This window comes from Leptinotarsa decemlineata, unplaced genomic scaffold, assembly GCF_025532065.1.
Source record: "Leptinotarsa decemlineata unplaced genomic scaffold, Ldec_3_MD MMD2_tig00000251_RagTag_RagTag, whole genome shotgun sequence".
NCBI lineage: Eukaryota > Metazoa > Arthropoda > Insecta > Coleoptera > Chrysomelidae > Leptinotarsa > Leptinotarsa decemlineata.
In genome coordinates this window covers 10,821,292-10,844,995 of record NW_027412547.1, presented here as the reverse complement: position 1 = coordinate 10,844,995, position 23,704 = coordinate 10,821,292, and the positions used below count along the sequence as shown (strand labels likewise).

Genomic DNA, 23,704 nt, shown 5'->3' with positions numbered 1-23,704 from the left:
TTTGCTCTATAGCACTTTATGATTAGCAGCGATCGCACGCTTTTATATGTATATTTAATATTAGCATTGCACCCGCATGGAGCCGGGGCGCTAGTACAAAATATGTCTCAACATGATCAGTTTGCGGAACAGTAAAAGCAGTTCCTCAAAAACTCTTTCGAACTAGAATCTTGTATACACCTCGGCAACTTATTGATTTCCAGTTTCTACTATGAAATGACCGTCTTTGACTTCACTTGAAATAAATATACGTAGGAAAAAAATATTACTAATTTTCAGGTTTTAGGATTGATGATGAGACTTGTTTTATTGTTCGAGTAAAGTTCAGGAATATTTGAAAGTCAGCCATTTTCTCCAACAAATATTATTTCATTAACGCCTTCGCTTATAAAAATAAATTGATTTTTAAAGTTAACAAACTGTTGAGAAAATAATGATATTCAAGATCCGATCCAATCAAGCTAAACACACATTTAAACTGACTTCTTAAATAAATATTTATTTTCATCGGGAAAGTTATATGAACTTCTGCCAAATTACTGTTGAAATGTTTATTGGAGTCGATATTTCAATTAGTAATAATGCCTATTCAAAATGCAAATTCATAAACGTTAGATCACACTTGAAAGCGTTTATGGTTTGATATGCAATCACCTCTCTATTTTTTGTGATTATTATTCCAACGAATTGAATGTCTGCTAGCTTGTTTGTATAAGTAAGTGAAATGAGGTTGTTAAGCGAAAAACGCAAAACGGCAATATATGAAAAAAAAATGTTTATAACAATCTATACATTTAACGAAAATAATGATTGGTGAAATGTATATATGAGAGCTGCTTTCGTAAATGCTGTGAGAAAGTGATTCTCCTTGAAATATATAGGCAACCTATCTTCCAACAGCTTCCCTTTAATAATATAATTAGGAAGCTAACTAATTTCGTTATTCAATAATCATTTCTGATTATATAAGAATCACAATAACTATATGATATATATATATATATATATATATATATATATATATATATATATATATATATATATATATATACAGGGTCCTGCAACAGTGGCGCGGTGTTCCATATCTCTATATAGGAAGCAGATAGGAATCTAATTTTCTATAATATTACCTTATTGCTCGAGCTCGACAAAATAAAAATATTGGCGGTCACACAGGGTGTTCGATTTTTTCTGGGCGGATCCCAACTGTGACTTTTTAAATGGCAACCTATATTTTTTATCGCTTTTTCGGTTTCTTCATAGAAAATAAAATAAACTTTTTGTATATCTGCACTTGGAAAATATTGATGGTTTTCGAGATATCTAGCATGACAGGTTTTTTTTTTCCAATATTCGTCACTCAGAATATTTGAAATTATAAAGTGGTGCCAAGTCCAGTTGAAATTTTTTTTGGTCGAATATTCTACATTGGTAACTCTCTCAAACGATATATCTGAAATCGACCTGTGATATACAGGGTATGAAAAACCGCTTGCCAAATATTGTAAATGAAAATTTGCAAAATCTTCCTTATATTAAATAGAACACCCTGTATATTATTGATCCATAAGAAGCGCCAACGAAACCTCTACAAATTTCATTAAGTATTCCCTATGGCTAATTTCAATAGTTTTTCTTAATGAGCATTTCTTTCGAAAAATGGTCATTTTTTCAAAGCGAAATCCATTTGACGACTGATAAGAATATACAAAAAATACCCTTTCCTTAAAATATCGCCCATTCCTAAAATTACCTGTTGCTAGATAAACAAGTTGCGAATTACACCACAAAATGGACGTTCTTGAATAGTTACAATAATTTCAAAAATCTCGGAATTTGTGCCATATTCTTTCGGTCTAAAACAACCTCTCAGCGAATGAAATATTTATTGGAAATCAAGTAGTCTGGCAAATGACAGAACAAAATATTTGGCTGCAAATGAATATTGAAATTTTTAGTCAATCGTGAAGTTGAACTGTCGGTATAATTTCATCAATCAAAAAGTGATTTGATTGATATGATTTTCATATTAGGTGAATCAGACAGGAATTGTTTATTGGCAAGTAGAATTTATTCTCAACGGTATCCAGATAGAAGGCATCCAGATGAAAGATCTTTCCGAAAGGTCTTGGGACGATTCGTTGAAACTGGATCTATTAATTATTCCAAACATGAGCGCATCAAGCCAGCTACTAATGAAGATAATGAATTGCAAGTTCTTCTTGCTGTTGAAGAAGATCCTAGTAGGAGTCAACGACAAATTGGGGAAATAGTGGATATAAGTGAGAGATCAGTGCAACGAGTATTGAAGAAACATCGCTTGCATCCATACCATGTTCAGTTACATCAAGAACTACTGTATGCTGATTTCGAGAAAAGAGTGAGATTTTGCAATTGGGCCATGAACAAAATTCGTCGAAACGAATATTTTTTCAATAATATTTTATGGTCGGATGAATCGACATTCCATAAAAATGGATTTGTAAATCGACATAATTACCATTATTATGCGACAGAAAATCCTCACTTATTGAGACAGGTGGATTATCAACATAGGTGGTCGATAAATGTCTGGGGAGGCATCATTGGAGAATATGTAATTGGTCCATACTTTTTTGAGGGACATATGAATGGTGCAATGTATCTCAATTTCTTACGAAATGATTTACCAGGTTTGTTAGATGATATTCCTCTTGACCTCCGCAATAGAATGTGGTTACAACATGATGGTGCACCTGCTCACTATTCGGCAGAAGTGAGAGATCATCTAAATGAAGTATTTCCCAATAAATGGATAGGACGGAATGGGCCTGTACGGTGGCCCGCTAGATCACCAGATTTGACGAAACTAGATTTTTTCTTATGGGGATACATAAAAAATATGGTTTACGTTGAGCCACCAACTTCTCCCGAAAATATGCGACTTAGAATAACGAATGCTTTTCGCAGCATTACACCAGCTGTCTTGCGCAGGGTAGAACAGTCTTTCAAACATAGACTTCAGCTCTGCATTCAAGAAAATGGAAGACATGTTGAACATATTTTATAAAAGTTTCGTTATCAACCTTAATTAAACTCTCCCTTTTGTAGTTTTGTAATTTGCCAGTTGACAAATTTGAATATCTAGAACGTGATATTGCACGATTTATGAGTGAAATTCTGCATCCAATGAAAAAATAATTTTCCATTTAGCAAAAAGTGATAGGTACATACATTTATTTCGTTAAAAAATATTTGTTTGGACACCTTCTAATGTACAAAATTGAAACAAGATATCTTTCGTATATTTTTATCAGTCGTCAAATGGATTTCGCTTTGAAAAAATGACCATTTTTCGAAAGAAATGCTCATTTAAGAAAAACTATTGAACTTAGCCATAGGGAATACTTAATGAAATTTGTAGAGGTTTCGTTGGCGCTTCTTATGGATCAATAATATACAGGGTGTTCCATTTAATCTAAGGAAGATTTTGCAAATTTTCATTTACAATATTTGGCAAGCGGTTTTTCATACCCTGTATATCACAGGTCGATTTCAGATATATCGTTTGAGAGAGTTACCAATGTAGAATATTCGACCAAAAAAAAATTTCAACTGGACTTGGCACCACTTTATAATTTCAAATATTCTGAGTGACGAATATTGGAAAAAAAAACCTGTCATGCTAGATATCTCGAAAACCGTCAATATTTTTGAAGTGCAGATATACATAAAGTTTATTTTATTTTCTATGAAGAAACCGAAAAAGCGATAAAAAATATAGGTTGCCATATAAAAAGACACAGTTGGGATCCGCCCAGAAAAAATCGAACACCCTGTGTGACCGCCAATATTTTTATTTTGTCGAGCTCGAGCAATAAGGTAATATTATAGAAAATTAGATTCCTATCTGCTTCCTATATAGAGATATGGAACACCGCGCCACTGTTGCAGGACCCTGTATATATATATATATATATATATATATATATATATATATATATATATATATATATATATATATATATATAGATATATATATATATATATATATATATATATATATATATATATATATATATATATATATATATATATATATATATTAGTACGGTGTTATTAACCTAAAAAAGGCCTAACCTTGACATCCAAAGTAAAAGTTTTATTCCAACTCCAAATTGTTCTATATAACCCTCTTATTGTTTGGTAAAAAGTTACACCATTTTGAGCGTCGGGTTTAGGGGGGAGGGGGAGAAAAAGTAGGAAATTTAGTAGTTTTTTTAGTTTTTTGGAAATTGGTTGAAAACTAAGCTGTTTAGCACAAAGAGTGTTATATACAAAAATATTCTACATGAAATTTTAAACAAAAAATGTCCTATGCATATTCCCTGTAAAATTTACGGTTCATGAGTTGCAGACGGTGTAAAAATAAAAATGATATAATTTTTAAGGTTTTTTTTCCAAATAAAGCTATATAGAAATAAGTAAATGATTTAATTAAATAGTAATAATATACTACAGTATTATAGTCAAAAAGAGGCTAAGAGGCACCATAGAAGGTTGAAAAAGTAAAAATAATTGTTAGGAGAAACGTGGTAGTACAAGCAGAACATAATCCGTTCTCTAAATCACCTGAACTCTCTTCCTTGTCAACAGGGGTTATAGGTGATGAAACTGTAAACTGTGATAAAGCATTTGAAATAGGAGCCATATCCATCAAAGCTATTGAAAACAAAACATTTAAAGGAATACACATGAAAAGAAAATTTGCTGTCAAGTCTCTAGCCTCTATAACGAAGTCGGTGAAAATTAACAACGACATGGTATGTGTAAATCCTAACACTCTGTTACATCGGATGGTGTGTACAGTAAGGAGTGATGAGAGATTAGAGAATTTTTTTCAGTTTGAACTCTGTGCATATCCTACATCACTGTTTGACGAATCTGGCTTGATGAGGAAGGGGAAAAATCATCAATGGTGACGGTTTTGGTTTCAGATTCAAAAGAATCATCATACATCGATGACCCAGTGAAAGTGTCCTATATAATTGACGGAGGCCACCTCCTACATCGTGTTGTCTGGCAACAGCCTGCTACATTTAAACAGATTTGCGAGCAATATAGTGATTACGTATGTACTCATTATGGAAAAGCGACTGTTGTTTTTGATGGTTACGAACGAAGTAACACAAAGGATCAAGAACACCTACGAAGATCACGTTCCAACATTGTGGTCAAAGTAGAAGACTCAATCCATGTCAACATAAATCAAAATGAATTTTTAGCTAGTGCTAAAAACAAGATGGGTCTAATAACCCTCCTTTCATCGCACTTGCAACAATGTGGTTGCACAGTTCTTCAAGCATCGGGTGATGCTGACCTATTAGTAGTCTTAACAGCTATTGATGAAGCGAAGAAAGATGTTCAAACGTGTGTTATTGGTGATGACATGGACTTATTAGTACTCTTGACTGTCCACGCATCTTCAGGGAATAAACTGAAAATGGTCGTACCTAAAAAAGGAAATCACCAGGAAAAAGTGTACATTATTTCTGACATTCAGCAAGGCATTGGGGATATGAAAGATGTACTTCTGGTTACATACGCCTTCACAGGATATGACACTGTGTCTGCTGTCTATAAGAAGGGAAAAATTGCACCTTGTAGGAAAGTTCAAGCCAACAACGTTCTTCGTGAAAAACTTCTGGTCTTCAACAACCCCAAAGCCGACCCCAGTGCAGTGGCTGATGCAGGAAATTACTTCCTACTTGCAATGTTTGGAGCCAAGAACACTGAAGATCTAGATTGTCTCCGCTACCAGTCCTACTTGAAAGCGATTGCAAAGCAGCCTATACATGCATTACTGAAGTTGGATGCACTACCCCCCACTTCAGGAGCGTCCAGACAGCATCCATTTAGGACCTACCACCAGGTACAACAGTGGCTGAATGAAGATAAGGATCCACTCGAGTGGGGTTGGAAGAAGATTGGCTACCACCTGACACCAATTACAACAGCACGTCCTGCAGCCCCCCAGGAATTACTGTCCCTTATAATGTGTACTTGCAAAGATGAATGCGTTCGTAATTGTGAATGCAGAAGGAGTGGTCTAAACTGCACTAGCATATGCAGCAATTGCTCAGGCCAAACATGTGATAACATGGACAATAATAACATCTTAGACGACGAGCTAGATGAGGAGGATAATGTGCTGGAGGATGAGTGAAGTTAATGAAGACATTGAACATTCCAAATTTGAAAGATATTCAAAGAGTGCCCATTGATAAGGTGGTGAGGTTGTCGTTCCTTCAAGGGCTTATCACTAACATATCACCGGCCACTGAAATAGCAACATTCTTTAACGAAGCTTATTTTTTAAAAAAATTATCAAAGTTACGAAAAAGTTAACATTTACACCGTCTGTAACTCTTGAACCGTACAATTTAGAGTGATTATTAAAAAGACCATTCTCATTTAAAATTTAACGTAGAACATTTTTGTATATAACAATGTTTAGGATAAACCGCTTACTTTTTGAAATATTTACGAAAAACTAAAAAAACTAGTGATTTTTCAAATACCCCCCCCCCCCTCACCCCCAAACCCGACGCTCAAAATGGTGTAACTTTTTACCATAGAATAAGGGGACTATGTAGAGCAATTTGGTGTTGGAGGAAAACTTTTACTTTGGATGTTGAGGTTTAGGTCTAATTACACCGTACTAATATATATATATATTCGGACATTCTCTAGCCAACTAAAATATTTTCGACAATGCGGTGTTGCCGCTTCTATTAGAAAGCAGTAGCAACTTTGATTTTTCAAATGGAACACTCTGTATATAATATTATTTTTGGAATTTCCAACAATTGCCCGACAACTTTTCTTGATATTTCCCTATACCTATCTGTTACCGTTTTCGAAATAAACATTAATTTCAATTTTTTTCTTCGAAAATCATGACTTCTAAAAATGCCGATATCTTTTAGTTAAGAAGTACTATGATATCGAAATTTGGTTTGGAGTTAGGTGATACTTGGACACTTCCCCTCCGTTACTTCAATACAGGGTGGTGAAAATATACAGTTTTTTCATTTGCTTGAAAAAGTTGCTGAAATTTGATTTGCAACTTCTGAAGTGACGAAAATGTCGATATTATTAGGAGAATGTCACAACGCTACTGTCAAATAGTAATCATGGCCTGCTTACCAAATACCGAATGGAAATACCATTCTGAAGGGACATTTTCACAAATAAATGTTCATGAGTCCGAAACTTGACTAGTTAGGTATAGGTATGATATACATAGAAAGAAAGCAAATTTCAGCAGCTTTCCGAATTTTCAATAATATACAGGGTGTTCCATTTGAAATAATCAAATTTCAGCAACTTTTTCAAGCAAACGAAAAAACTGTATTTTTTTACCAACCTGTATTGAAGTAACGGAGATTAGGCTGACGTGTGGGAAGTGTCCAAGTATAACCTAACTCCAAATCAAATTTCGATATCATAGTACTTCTTAACTAAAAGATATCGGCAATTTTAGAAGTCATGATTTTCGAAGAAAAAAATTGAAATTAATTTTTATTTCGAAAACGGTAACAGATAGGTATAGAGAAATATCAAGAAAAGTTGTTAGGCAATTGTTGGAGATTCCAAAAATAATATTATATACAGAGTGTTCCGTTTGAAAAATCAAAGTTGCTACTGCTTTCTAATAGAAGCGGCAACACCGCATTGTCGAAAATATTTTAGTTGGCTAGAGAATGTCCGAATATGCCCCCCATTAAATTTTCAAAGTGATCCGTTGTCTGGTTCACCAGAAACGTCTAATGTGCCATCCACCGTGAATCAGCCTGTATATAGAACAATTTTCAGCTATATAAAATTAGTTTCACAATATTGCCTATCTAAATATATTCACAATGTGTCTTTTTTGTAGTAATCAGTAAACCCAACAATAATATTTCAACAAGCTATATAGTATGCTATTTGGTATTGGTCCGTTGTCGTTATTCATAATATTATTATGTTTACTTATTTCCACACTCTCATAGGCATCTAGTTGCCTGTTGTTATTAACTTGTCTAACTAATCTTAAAGAACTGAAGTCTATGGAATGGTTTTGTTGCAAAATATGATGGGCGACTGCTGATTTTTCAGGTCTTCCATATTTTAAGTGTGCTTTGTGTTCCTTATATCTCACTTTAATAGATCTGTCCATAATATTTTGCATCGCAGTCCTTACATTCAATTTCGTAAATTCCAGACTTTTCCGACTTTGTCTTTTAGACTTCCCAAAAAGTTCTGCAGTGTATGACTTGTTTTAAAAACCACCTTCATACCTAGTTCCTTGAAAATCTTTCCAACTTTGCAAAGATTTTCAAGATTTTCCACTGCGGGTTCAATGGGATTGAATTCGCAATGGAAAGGGGACAGACGCAGAATCAATATTACGTTTCTGTGCCATCTTGCCGCTACATATTTCGTGAAACAAGCATTTTCAAGTAACTGTTACTTTAAATGGTCTAATAAACCGAAACTGGTCGTAGCAAATGATAAACTTAGTAGAAATTGTACAAAAGTTATTTTATTTATTCTATACTAGTTGTTGCCCGCGGCTTCGCCCGCGTAGAATTTGGTAGTTGTAGTACTAATTAGTACTATGTTGCTGTATCGATGCTGTTCCAATGTTTTGACAGAATCAGAATCAACGAACATAGGCGTGCGCAGCGTTTTAGAAGAGTGCTTTCAAAACATTGTCCTACAGCGCCATCTAGTGGCGAGTTACAGAAAAATTGATAGTCTAAAAACCTTGTCTATAAAAACTACATATGCATGTCAAGTTTCATCATGCGATGATGAAGTTTATCACTTACCAACCAACCAACAAACTTCCATTTTTATATATTAGATTAGATTCAATATGGATTTCTACAAAATAAATAGGTCATCAATCGAACAAATGCATGGAATAATTTATATCTACTTTTTGAATTATATCGTCTCCGGCAATTATCAGATTTTCATAAAAAGTTAATGAATGTCTAGTGTTCGTAAAATGTTACAGGAACACTACCACATCTAGGAGAATGAGGATATAAGATCCTATATAACAAATATTATAGTAAATAATGGTGAATGGTCTGCATTAACCGTGGTGCCACGTTTCAAAAAACATGAAAAATTGCATAAAACTTAATTATTTCCAAAACTAATTGCAACTAAATATAAAAGTTTATTTTAGATTACTGTTGACTGAACCATTTTACTTTCAGTCCTATTTTAACTATTTTCGTGTAACGAATCGTTAATAGTGTTGCCGACTTCGGTAGTCATTTGATAGACCAAAACCCATCATACCACCTGCAGAAAGGCTTACTGTAACTCAAAGGGGCAAATAAACGTTCAGTAATAATGCCATTACCTGAAAATAATGACATTAATAGTGAACGGGTAGAAATAAGAAATTGGAATGATCGCAAGTATTGAAGCGGTAATGAAGCGTGTCCGGATATTTTGATTTTCGAGCACCATTCTTAGAAGAGAAATGGGATACTATCAGTTATAATGATAGTGTAAAGCGAGGGTATCATTATTTCGTCATTACTGAGTTCAAAAACATTACAGATTTCAAGAACAGCTGTACTTATTGAAGCCGGTGACATTGCAACTGAAAACTTCAACCCCTCAAAGCTTTTTTCTGTGACTAGGTATCTCAGAGTTGAAGCCAATCATTCATTAACTGGTAAACTGTTCCGCATGACCGTATTTTTTGAGTTAAAATTGGTTGGACCATTCGCAATAATTTATTCGAAGTGTCTTCGTTCATACGAAAATAATTTTTATAATCACTCACTTCCTTCGTATTACATTCTTATTTCCTTCAGTAACACTTAATGTGAATAATTTTCGCATTTTTTAACCGTTCCTTCATCTAGTAACGACGTTTATCAGAACGGATCATACTGAATGCAATAATTATAGCTAGACATGCTGTTTTGTTGAAATCCATAATCGATAAAAACACAGTGTGATTTCTAAGGTCGGGCACACACCGGAGGCGACAAAAATTCTCTGGCAAGACAGTTTGTCGGGACTCGACAAGGTAGCTGTGAAAAGCGTTGTGGTAGGGGGACCGTCACACACCAAGTCCGTTTCTTTCAGTATGTCTTTGACTAGACAACGAAGCAGACCTAACTACCTTGTCTCACGTTCAACAACTCCGCTACGGTAGGTGTTTCAAACATATATTTTACCTCATTTTTTCAAATATTTATTTAATTTTATGCAATGTTATCTGTGGTGTAGGCAGAAGGAAACCTGTATTATTATTAAATAAGCAAATTTTTTTTCAAAGATGTCTTGCGACCCGAAGAGATTGATTTATGCTGTGGAAAAGAGTCCGGTAATGTATAATTATAAGCTACAGGACCATAAAAATCGAGGAGCAGTGGACAAGGCGTGGGAATAAGTGGCTACTGAGATGAATTGCTCAGGTGTGTAAAAAAATTAATTACGTACATTCATTTGAGTATTTAATTTTTTTTCTATTTCTCTTCGTATTTTGATTATACTCCAGTCATTTGAGCTTAAATTAGGTAAGAATCTCGGAATTCGAGATACCCAGCTGTGAGTCTGTAAATACTTGTATATTGACACCCTAAAAGTTGTCTGAAAACCTACATATGGTAGGGTGTATGCAACTATTAAATTTCAAGGTCAAAGGTCACAAAATCGGTTTTTTGCGCTTTTTTGGAAATATCTCATTTCCTATGGGTTTTTTGCTATTTTTATTCATTTTCAATATTGTAGAATCCAAAATTCTCTACATTTTTTTTTATTTTTCATACGGTGAACCGTTTTCAGGATGGAGGGTGGAGAGCGCGCGATCACAGGATCATTTAAGGTCAACCGGTGCCTCCGGTCGAAACCGCGTCATATATAGTTGATGAACAAAGTCTCATGAAATCCATGAAAACCGAAGGAGGAGTATCTCGTGGTCAAAGTACGAAAAAAAGTGTTTTGTGTAAATGGGTATATGCTATGTACGCCACAAATACTATTTGTGAGGAAATGGAGAAGTTCTGTAATATCTCCTTGGAGTCTACCGAGCAACACGTAGATTCCAGAGACTCAAGAGTGAAAAAAGATAATTCTGACGTAAATATACTATTTGATTGGTTTAAACTCCACGATCCTTTTCCAAATACTACGCAGGTAATATCGATGGCTTCTGGAATTGTTGGAAATGAGCAAGTTAACGGCCACAGAGCTTACGAATATTACTCTTCCAAAGAATTACTGTCAGCAAACAATTTGAAAGTAATCTTGAAGAATAACTTCAATATGAATTGAGTCCTTATCCAACAGCTCTATTTGATAATGATGGCATGAGAAAAACAACAAAATCGTCATTGTGTGACAACATGAGCTCAATTGTTTTTGTTCTCAATGAAAATAATGTGACGTTCATTATTGATGGCGGATTTCTTCTTCATCATGTTGTATGGAGCAGAGAAGATACTTTTTCCAATATTTTTGATAAATACCTGAATTATTCACAAAGGCATTACAGTTCCAAAATATTTGTTGTATTTGCGGGTATTCAGACTACAGTAAGAACGTAAAAGCTATGGAGCAGCAGAGAAGAACTGCTGCACTTTCAAAAACGTATGAAGTCTGTTTCGATGTGGTGTGGTTGTGGGTGTGGTTCGCGATGCGGATGCAGGAAAGCGTGCTTGCAATGCTCTTTAGCTTGTGGGCAATGTAATGGGCAAGCTTGTCTCAATGCTCTACCATATCAGAGCGACATTAACGAAGATGGAACCTTTGACCCCGAAATCATGGAAAAACTTGAGACAAATGTCGTTGAAATTACCAGTAGCCGGAAGACGACGATGAAGAGAAAGAAGATGATTAAAATTATAAATTGTAGTTTTAGTACCCTTTATTCCATTTTTTTACTTTTAATAAAAATAAATGTATTGAATGATATTTTTTAATAAAAAGATTAATTCATAATTTATTTGTTTTTTTTCATCATGTTAGAAGTTATTAATTAAGTTAAAATTCAAATATAAATCCTATATTTTGATTAACAATTCTGCAATTACATGGGCAGGTAAGTATTGTTAAATAAATTAATACTGAATAAAAAGTGGATAGGTTGGGAAAAAAATTATAAAACATAATATAATAGTTTATAAAAATTGACAAATATTTATAATCATTGATTTATGGATAGTTCATTAACTATATATGACGCGTTTTCGACAGGAGTAACCGGTTGACCTGAAGTATTCCTCTGACCGCGCGCTCTCCGCCCTCTATTAAAAAAAAAATTGTAGAGAATTTTGTATTCTACAATATTGATAACGAATACAAATAGCAAAAAACCCATAGGAAATGAGATATTTACAAAAAAAGCGCAAAAATCCGATTTTTGTGACCTTTTACCTTGAAATTTAATAGTTGCGTACACCCTACCACATGTAGGTTTTGAGACAACTTTTAGGGTGTCAATATACAAGTATTTACAGACTTACAGCTGGGTATTTCGAATTCCGAGGTGAACTTACTATAATGACTGGGCTAATTACTTGAATGTGAAAATAGAAAAAATAGTAACTTGTTCATCGTTAATTCACAGTTTCTGCTATTTCAAAAGAGGGATATAATGCCTTTCAAACCATGTTGCTTTCCATTTTATCCTCTCTTTCGGTTGCTTGGCCTTAACCCAGGTAAATCCTTGTTACCGCCCAGGTAAGGAGGATGAAGAAGAAAAATAGGACTAGAGTCAAAAACAATAAATAAACGAGTTCACTATCATTTTCGTGATAGTGAAACTATTACGAGCTAGAATATTTAAGTATGTAGTTCGGTCTCAAAATCTTGCTATCGAAATTATTGTTTTTTTTTCAAGTAAATCTAAATTTTTTTAGTATTTACCCTAGAGTGGCCAGCTCTAAAATGTATACAACAAAACAGATTGTTTTATGACATTATTTTTATGTTATGTATTGTTAACTAATCTTGTTCAAGTTATTTAATTTTCTAAATTTAATTAATTTCCAAATCGGAGTTTTCCAGTTGGTCTTCTAATGTGCGGGTTTTTTCTAATCCATTTATCCTCATAAAATTCAATAGTTTCGAATATCTTTTTTCAAGCAACCCGTATATTTAAGTCTATTTCACGTAAATATTGTAAGCTACAAATAGCTAGAATTTTAATTTCTCAATTGTTCATTATGTCCCTTATTTTGGGAATAACCGGCTATTACGACCTACCTATGTTAATTAAAACCTTGGTTTATCCCTACAATGATCCATCTGACCCTTTTTCTAACTACCGATGTGAAACATTGCATTTTGTAAAATCATTCAGTACGTATTAAACCTTGTATACAGTTAGAATAAAATTCTGTCTTGTCTACAGAACATCTTGCCAGTTATTTTCTTACCCTATACTTTCACAATAGTTATTGTAATTCTTGTGTGCATTAAGCATTCATACTAACGATAAAATAATCGTGGGTCACAACATATCTAATGAATTAAAAGAAACAAACATTTCAATTGACAGTTTAATTAAGCATTTCAATCATCGTATTATTTTGTACGAGCTAGAATAATTAGGTACGTAGTGAATTGAAAATGAAAAAAATAAACATTTCAATTGACAATTTAATTAAAAATTTTAATCTTCGTATTATTTTATACGAGCTAGAATAATTAGGTACGTAGTCTATAGTAAAACCAATAATGATTGAGAGTAAAGCGCGTTGTCATATCTAAATTTTACGTTACCAGTTTATATCAGAATCAAAATATAGTAAGCAGTAGAGTTGTAGGTTGTGACAAATTATAGATAATACACAATACTAGTACGATCAAAAGGTATTATTTATGACAAAAATCAGTAATGAGCTTGTAATGAGTAATACTTATACATTTCCTGATTACTGATCAGTTAAAATTCATTGTTTTCTGTATAGTGTTAGATATTACAACTAGTGGCAACGCTGTACGCAACGATATTTCTGTCTTTGTCACTTTACCGTAACTTCCATCTCATCGTTGCAGTCCTCACTAATGTACTTGCAGCCATGAGCGTATCATTGGTTTGTGAATTATACAGCGTGAATTGTACGTTTTACAGTTAAGTTAGTCAGCAATCGACATGTTGTGATAACAATTGGTGAAAATAATAGTGCTAATAAGTGTTTAAGCGTTACATAATTATATTTCTACACCGTTCTCAAACTACTCAAAAAAATGGGAGACATGGTCGGGCCTTCCACGTCGAAAAAGGTAAAACGGTCGTAGTCTCGGTCAGTAAGAGAAAAAAAAATTGTACTGCGAGTATTTCACTGTCTTGAAAAAAATCATCAGCCACCAAAAGATGACTTTGTGCATATGTGTTGTAATTCTACGTGTGTACCTCCGAATAACCAACCGGGCATTTCTACATCATTAAGTTCCACAATTACAAAAGATAAATTATTTGATATGGGCTCTGATTATACCGGTGTACCAAAATCATCGATTTACAAAATACTAAGAGAAGCAGAAATTCATGGGGACGTACAAACGCCAAAAACTAGTAGCGGACGAAAAAAAATCACAGTTGATGAAGAAGCCAAAACCAGTATACGCAGAACTATTCACAGTTTCTTTTTCAGAAATGAGCTGCCCACACTACAAACAGTTCTGAAGGCACTTAGCGATCATGAATTGGTCCCAAAAATGGGTAAAGAAACTTTTAGGAAACTTGTACACGAAATGAAATTTACGTACGGAAAAGTTGACAGGACAAGCATTCTCATTGAACGTCAAGAAATAATAGCATGGAGAAGAAACTATCTAAGAAAAATTGACGAATTTCGGATGCTCAAAAAAAAATTGTACTTCATGGACGAGACATGGGTTAACCAAGGACATACGGTCAAAAAAGTATGGCAGGATGGTAATATAACAAGTGCACGACAAGCCTTTATTGAAGGTTTGTCAGTTGGGTTAAAACAGCCATCTGGAAAAGGTAGACGTCTGATAGTTACGCATATAGGAAGCGACAGTGGATTTTTACCAAATGGTGAATTAATATTTTAATCTAAGAAAACAGGCGACTATCATGAAGAGATGAATGCGGAGGTGTTTGAAAAATGGTTTGAAGGCATCATTCAACTTGTGGAACCTGGGTCTGTCATCGTCATGGACAATGCCTCATACCATAGTCGACATTTAGAACCATTACCGAAACAATCATGGAAAAAAGCAGCAACTCAAGAATGGTTAATTAATAAGAACATCCAATATAACAAAGATAGTTTAAAGGCAGAACTACTTCAGCTAATAAAATTACTCACAGACAAATAAAAAAAATTCGCAGTGGATGAAATGGCGTTAAGTCGTGGAATTACAGTTTTAAGGTTACCACCATACCACTGCGAATTAAACCCAATAGAATTAATCTGGGCGCAAGTGAAAGGATATGTGGCACGAGAAAACAGAACATTTAAATTAGTGGACGTGCAACATCACCTACAAGAAGCTATTCGAACTGTTTCTGCAGAAGACTGGAAGAAATGCATGCAGCATGTTTTAAAAGAGGAGCAAAAAATGTGGGACGTAGACAACCGTATTGAACACAATATTGAACCAATCATAATTCACTTTGATGATAGCGGTAGCAACAGTGACGAATCTGAGGTTGAAGATTAGACGAAAATTTGTACATTTACATTTATATTATATTCTATTATCAAAAATTTGTAATTTGTATTTTCTAGTACCCCTGACGATGAGTTTAAGTTACTCAAAAGCTTGAGAATAGTTATAAAGAGTTCACTTATCAATTGCTGCAACCCAATAGTGAAAAAAAGTATATATATATATATATATATATATATATATATATATATATTGTGTTTTTTATTAATATTGTTGATTTATTTGGTACCTACTATAATTACCACGATTATTACTCCGTTTTCATAAGGCCCACCTAATGACTACAACGATTAGGTAAATTCAAAGTTTTAATGAAATAAATAAAAAATGTGTATGCATATTTTAACTAATTGTACTAAGAATTTTTCTTTCATTTTTAACCCTCTCAAAAATTAATAAGCACGCCCCCGATTCGCTGTCAACTGGGCTTACTTCTACTCTCAATCATTATTGGTTTTAGTATAGTTGAAATATTGTAAATACCGCTGCCGAATAACATGACCAGTTGAAGAAGAATAAGTAGGATCTGCTGCCTCCGATAATCTGGGCTCCAGTATATCTTCAAATTCGAGAGCGCAATGAATGTCAGAGATGTTTCCCCCTTTTTCTCGAAACATGTTGTGTAAAACACATGCTGCGACGTTAATATAACCACTTTATCGAGTGGCAGCAAAAGTTCCGTTTTCAAAAAACCAAACTTCTCAGTTAACATCCCAAAAGTCCACTACTCCACGGGCACGAGAAAGTCTATAATTAAAAACCCTTTTTTCAGGAGTTGAGTTTCTCTTAGGGTAGGGCCTCATCAAATTGCCCTTCAATGGGTAAGCTTCATCTCCAACAAAAACAAATGGTAATTCTCTTCTGGGTAAATCAAAACCTTGACCTTTTTTTCCAAAAGTGGAATTTTTGAATACTCCCCCGTCGCTGTTTCTCCCGTAATCCTACATCAATAAATACAAATTTCCCATCTGCATCTGCTACAGCTTGTAACACAATTGAATGGAATTTTTTATAGTAAAAAAACTCACACCCTTCCTAAGCATTTAGGAAAATTCCACAAATGGTCGAATTTCTCTGCAACTTCCAACAGTTTCTCATTAGTTGGTGTCTTTAAAAAAATCGGACCTCCTAAATCTCAAATTGCCTGGGAAACTTCATAAACTATTCTGAATATGGTCCTTTTTCCGAGACGAAAATGGTAGTGCAATGACTTGAATTATTCTCCTGTTGCAAGAAAGACAATGAAACTTTTTAGTACTTGAAATTTTGTGTAACTAATCAATAAATACAGCTTTTTTATATTTCTATGTTGCAGTTTCTGATTGCAAGATCAAGTGGACCAATCTGAGGAGCTCCTACAATCGGGTTATGAGGGACTCAGAAACACCCTCAGGCAGCAGGGAAGGAAAGAAAAGAAAGTGGTACCTCTTGGAGGCTATGCAGTTTCTTCGGGACTTCACCTCGAGCCATAGGTCGAGTATAAGCAATGAAGAAAGCCAGGATACCGCCCAGGATACAACCCAGGATCAACCCAGAATACTACTCAACAGACTTCAGAGGTAGTCGCAGAGGAAAGAAATGTTGCGGAAGAGATTCCATCAACTTCGGCATCTGCAGGGGAGAAAAGGAAACTCCAATCGGTGGCTCAAAAAGTTGCAGAGCCAATGATAGAGTATTTGAAGTCCAAAACGGGAGGAAGGGAAAAAGAGAATCTCATGCTAACTTTTATTAGTAGTTTAGATGATATAGATAAATTATCGGACCCAGAGAAGGGAGTACTAAATAGGATTTTTTTAAACTCATAGACAAATACGTATCCGAGGTAGAGAAAAACAATTTAATTGTTATCATGGAATAGTGTGTAATAAAACGTTTTTATATATATATTGTGTTTAATTTCAATTGCTAATTTTATTGTGTCGGGTTTTTTAATTTAATAATTTTTTTTGTAGAGCGAGACAAGCCCTATAATTTTGCTGAAAAAATGGCTTACATGTCACAAACTGATTGAAATATTCTCAAAAAATATTTCCTAATTACAAAATTTGTTTTTTCAATTAGGTGGCTATAGTTTTTGACTAATTAACTTCACCCTAGTATAAGACAGTAGATAAAGTGAGTGTAGCAGCAAGAAAATATTAATATGGTAACAGGTACGTTTATCTAGTAGACTCCAGCCAAAAGCCAGTTCGGTATATATGGAAATACTGTATCTGTATGATCCCTCAGTTAGAGTGTGGCTCATGAGTCAATAGTCCAGAGGGTTTGAGTCCAGTAATTTTCTACTAATAACTGTGAGCTTCTCTGATTATACACATACCAGTTTTTCTAAACGCTTTTTCAAGTTGAAGCAAATAAATGTGATACGGAGAATATTTGTAAAAATAAGTAAGTATAAAATCATATATCCCATCGATCATTCTTTTTTTTCAAGGGCGAAACACAAGCACAACTGCAAAATCCTTAAGGCGCTCTCAGAGCAGTGCCTGTACGAAAGTAGTGATTCACATGAATCACTGGAGATCAAATCCATTTGGAAAAACGTTCTCAGGAAGTTTATTTCATATAAACACTGTTCTCCAAATGAAAGAGTTCTTAAACAGTGAAGTTTGAGGTGTACTGAGGTGAACTTCGAAACGATGAGCAGCCACAGTCCGTCGCGTATTTCTGATATGTAGCGCTCTTGGTGGAGTCATATGTGTCAAGTCACTTGAACACTTCCCGTGAAAGTATCTATAGAAGAGAGACAAATCTCAAACCTTTCTCGATGTTCCAGACTATCAAGGTTTCAAGTGATGTTTGCGTCTCCAGTCAGGCGGATGGGTATTTTCTGGATGGAATCCAGCAGCTTCACGGTATGTTTGGGGGCGAAGCTCCATATATGAGAACAATACTCCAAAGAAGGTCTGATCTGAGTTTTATAAAGTATCAAAAGTTGCTGATGTATGTACAGTTTTCTGGTTCGGAACAGTGTTCCAAGCTTTTGAAAAACAGCTTTTGTAATTTCAGCGACATGATCGTGTCAAGACATATTGGTGTCCATTTTAACCCCCAACAAACGTATCGAGGCAGAAAGCGGAATTGTCTGACCTGACCTTATTATATCCGGTTCAGAAACATTTATCTTTTTGGAGAAAACCGATGCTTAGGTATTTGTGGCATTGAATTGAACCTGGTTACTTTCATCCCAATTCAAAATCACTTCTAGATCCCCATTAAGATATTGAACCGATGTCCTGGAATCCAAATGTAATGACGAGACAAGTGTGCTGTCGTCAGCAGAGAAATATATTGGATTCTTGGTTTTCTTCAATAAGTCGTTGATATACAATAAAAAGAGGTTTGGAGACAATATGGATCCCTGGAGAACACCAGCGTTGATGGTGAAAGTATTCGAGAGATATCCATCGACGGCCACTTGCAGGGAACGTTCTGTGTATGGCTGAGGAGCCATACACAAAAATGTTTCGAAAAGCCATAGCATCGAAGTTTGGCCAGCGAATCCTCATGCCACACACGGTCAAAGAAATATCACAAAAAAATATCAAGCGCAATAGCTCTTTACTCTTCATGTTTCTCCATTGCGTTATTCCAATTATGGGTGACATACGATAGAAGGTCGCCTGTTGATCTTTGTTTCCGAAAGCCATATTGATGATCGCTCAAGATGTTGAAGCCTTCCAAATATTTGAGGATACGGAGGTTTACAACTTTTTCCATGATTTTTCATATCACTGATAGCAGAACGACTGATCTATAATTATTTGGAAGAGTTTTTTTGACCTTTTTACTAGTCAAGTTACTTCACGATCTTTCGATTGTTAGGATCCACAATCGTCTTCAGGGGATGACAGTGAAAATCCGAACTAGAGAAATTCAATCATTTAAGAAATCAAAAGTGAAAACTATCGATGAGAGACAGACATTTATGCACGATTCCCCACAGAGGCTAGTCTCGCAGATGTTTCTCCTTCATCCAACAGCAGGACCATGTTGAAATTATTCAAGTAGATCACCTGCAGACCGCGGTTTCGATGAAGTACCTCTCGTCAGTATAAAAAATATCCCAACCAGACAGCAAAGTGTCTGGAACTCGAATAATTACAACACGGCTCTGCTACATATATGAAACCTTCCTCTGAGAGAAAGATTGTTAACTAGTAACAACTCCATCTACAGGAAAACCAAAATCATTAACGGATTCGTACAGACCAATCTCATTAACATGTGCCATGTGTAAAGTAATAGGGAAAATAATTAATAAAAGACTGATATGGACCTTGGAAAATCGGAAACTAATCATGCCTCAACAAAGCGGATTCAGAAAAAAGAGATTCACTCTCGACAATCTAGTTGACCTTGAGTCAGATGTCCACGAAGCTTTTGCTAACTCCCAAGAGTGCAGTGCAATATTCTTTGATATATCAAAAGCATATGAAACGGTATGGCGACACTCAATAATCATGAATGGTCAATAATTGGAAATTCGCTGAAATTCATTACGAACTTTCTGAATAACAGAAATTTCAAAGTTCGTGTTAATGGCACACTCTCCTCCAAAAGAACCCAAGATAATGGAGTCCCCCAAGGAACCTCGCTGAGTGTTACTCTTTTCTTGGTTGCAATCAACAGTATCATTGATGACTGTGCAGCCCCTCTGAAAGCTAGACTTTACGTAGATAATCAAAAATACAAGATATGTCGAAAATACAAAATTCCTGGGTATAATATTCTATCAAAAACTCAACTGGAATGAGCACATTACATACCTAAAAATGACTTGTCAGAGCGGTCCAAACATAATGAAAACTATTGCATCTAGATCATGGGGTGCAGATACAAATATATTAATGTTGATCTATTGCACAAGTTCCTCAACTTCTGAGAGTTGTCGTTCGTATGGGGGCGACAGCTGAATAACGGAAAAACAGATTTTGAACAGATTTTTCAAACAAATATTTGATTAGATCAAAACTGGATTACGGTTCTATAGCGTACAACTCCGCAAAAAACGGGACCTTGAAAAAACTGGACACCATCCAAAACTGTGCTCTCAGAATTGCTCTTGGAGCATTCCACACAAGTCCGGTTGAAAGTTCATACTGTGAGTCAGGAGAACCTCCATTAAATATCCGAAGAAAATAGCTCAGCCTCACATATGCTGCTGTAGTTAAATCTAACCCAGATAACCCTGTTTTCCCATAACGTTATAGCCCAAAGGTTCAGAAATACATTTGCAAAAAGAAAGAGAGTGGCAATTCCATTCTACGAGAGACTCAATCGATTCCTTTCCAACTTGCTACTCAATCGACATGAAATTGTTAACACCTCAAACATTCCTAATCCCCCTCCATGGACCATTCCAAGCATTAACATTGAAAAAGAGCTCGTTCAATTGGGGAAAAATAAAACCAACCATAGTGTAATTCACACAACTTTTCAACAACTATTGCAAAAATTCGAAGACTGTATCCAAATATACACATCCAAATCAGAAAGAGGAGTGGGGGCAGCATTCACCAGTACTGCCTGCAATCACTCTTTCAAACTACCAGCAGAAAGCACTGTGTGCTCAGGAGAACTTTATGCCATATGGAAAGCACTTGAATATGTAGAGAAAAGCGATCATTCAAAATTTTTGGTAATTACTTCTCATTGAGTACACTGGAGGCAATAACGAAGCTAAACCCAGAACACCCCAACATACTCCACATCAAACATAAGCTCCACTCAATCATCGAGAAATGTAAAACATATCCACTTTATGTGGGTTCCATTACATGTTGGTATAGCAGGCAACGAAAGGGCCGACCAGCTGGCAAAGGATACTATTACTAACCCACTCATAGATATTGAAAAAAGAATAGCCCACCCTGACCTGAAACCGTTTTACAAACAAATCCTTACCAACGTATGGCAACAGCAATGGAATGGCTCCAACTCTAAGTTATCAGCAATCAAACCATTGGTCTTACCCTGGAAATCACTTCCAAAAACTATCTGTCACGTCACATCCTCAACGGTAATAACCCTCCAACATGTGAAGTTTGTGACTGTGCCATAAGTGTCAAAACATATTTTATCTGAGTGCGCATCTTACTACAATGAAAGAGTCGAGTACGATATCCCCCCTTCAATTGAAGCAGCGTTAGGACAAAATTGTAACTATGAAAAACCAATTGCCTTTCTAAGACGTATAAAGCTGATGTACCGTATAAGAAAATTTATTGTAGGAAATCAATACTTCTATGAAATTTGAATTGTCGCTAATAACCCACGAGGTAGATGCGACATTAAATAAATGTAATCAATTAAATAATGTAAATAAAAAACTCCATCTCGTGAGCAAAACCTCAAACGGAAAAGAAGTATCCCATATATCGAAAATCTAACAGAAATCAAAAGTGATAACAATCGAGGAGAGATACATACGTATAAGAAAATACATATTTGGAAATATTAATGTATCTCAACTACCTACACAGAAGTAGTGGTTTTCCGACAGACCCTCTTACCAGACCCTCTTGTATAGTTAGTTGGGAGACATTAATATTTCGAAATATTTATATCCTTATATCAATTATTTCATTTGTTTATGAGGGTAATTGATCATTGCAAATTGTGGTGTGAAGTTTTGCATCGATGTGGTGTTGATTTTTGTTGATAACTTTGTCTCTCTGGTGTAACAAAAGATAATGGAGTTGGGGTATTTCACTCTTGGGAATTTTAGGGTCGGGTGCCTCTAGGGAACACAATATGAAATGGTTAGCCATCAAGTAAGTAACTTGGGAACTCCAGTAGGTCTTGTGGTTATGTTCTACAAATTTACTGTTTACATTTTATTGTCTTTTTGTGTGTTGTTCGAAAAATTGGTTACGATAATTTCTATGAAATAAAAAGCATTAAGTTTGAAGTGGGTTAAATCCTAATGATTATTTTGAAAATGTGTCACGGCTGAAATGCGGAACGATAGAAACGAAGAGTTTTCTAGTTGAGTTTTCATGTGAAATTACTTTAACTGAAATATTCACAACTGATTTCCTCATTACTATTTTGCAAGTAACAAGCTTTCGTACCTGAATCAAATATGTGAACCCGTGTTGTTACCCGCGGCTTCGCCCGCCTAGAATTTGGTTTGTGACAGATCATTTTAAAGAAATAGAATATTTTGTAATCAACCCAAGACTTCAGGTTTCCAACTTCAAAACTGACGAAATTCAAACAACTATTTCTCCCCCGGGTGGAAATTACTGATTCTCTTCCTTGATGCTCATTTACGTTATACAAAGAACCTACCTGCATATTTCAAGATTCTAGGTTGAGTAGCTCCGTCTGTATGTTAGTATAACAGTTTCAATATTGAATAGCATCAGCAAAAAACTCTGAAAGGATAAGAATGGAATACATTGGTAATCGTGCCAATCCTACCCCTACTAATATTATAAATGCGTAAAGTTTGTGAGGATGGATGAATGTAATGTATGTATTTACGTTTTTTACTTTTTCACGCCTAAACAGCTCAACGGATTCAAATGTAAGTTTGTATGTAGCTGATTAACGGAAAAACAGATTTTAAACAGATTTTTTTAAAAACACATCGTGACCTGGAATAACACATATGATAGGTTTCCACGGTAACGCGGGTAAAACAGCGGGGAACAGCTAGTATTGTATAAGTGATTGCCTATTGATTGACTGACACTCTTATATATCAACGTACAGCCGAAGCTACTGAACATAGAATCTTAAAATATGCAGGTAGGTTCTAAGCACCAAGAAAGTGAATCAGGAATTTCCATCCCAAAGGGGGAAAATAGGGATTCAAAGATTGTATTGAATTTCGTCAGATTTGAAGTTGGAAACCTGAAGTTTTGAGTTAATAAAAAAAAATATTATAACTATTTGTTTAAAATGGTCTGTCACGAAATCTAATGTGATAAACCAAATTTTACGCGGGCGAAGCCGCAGGCAACAGCTAGTAATTTATATTTTT

General features: G+C 35.0%; 2 protein-coding genes across 11 annotated transcripts in view; both read left to right on the top strand.

Annotated features, from left to right (window-relative positions):
• rut (adenylate cyclase rutabaga) overlaps positions 1-23,704 on the top strand; it is a 599,728-nt gene that overhangs the window by 239,566 nt on the left and 336,458 nt on the right. The gene's annotated exons all lie outside the window — the stretch shown is intronic.
• On the top strand, positions 7,658-17,611 carry LOC111513717 (uncharacterized). Its single transcript, XM_074173695.1, has 3 exons — positions 7,658-10,212; positions 10,340-10,478; positions 17,027-17,611. Exons 2-3 carry the CDS (start codon positions 10,466-10,468, stop codon positions 17,272-17,274), a joined length of 261 nt encoding a protein of 86 aa, XP_074029796.1. The 5' UTR covers positions 7,658-10,212; positions 10,340-10,465; the 3' UTR covers positions 17,275-17,611.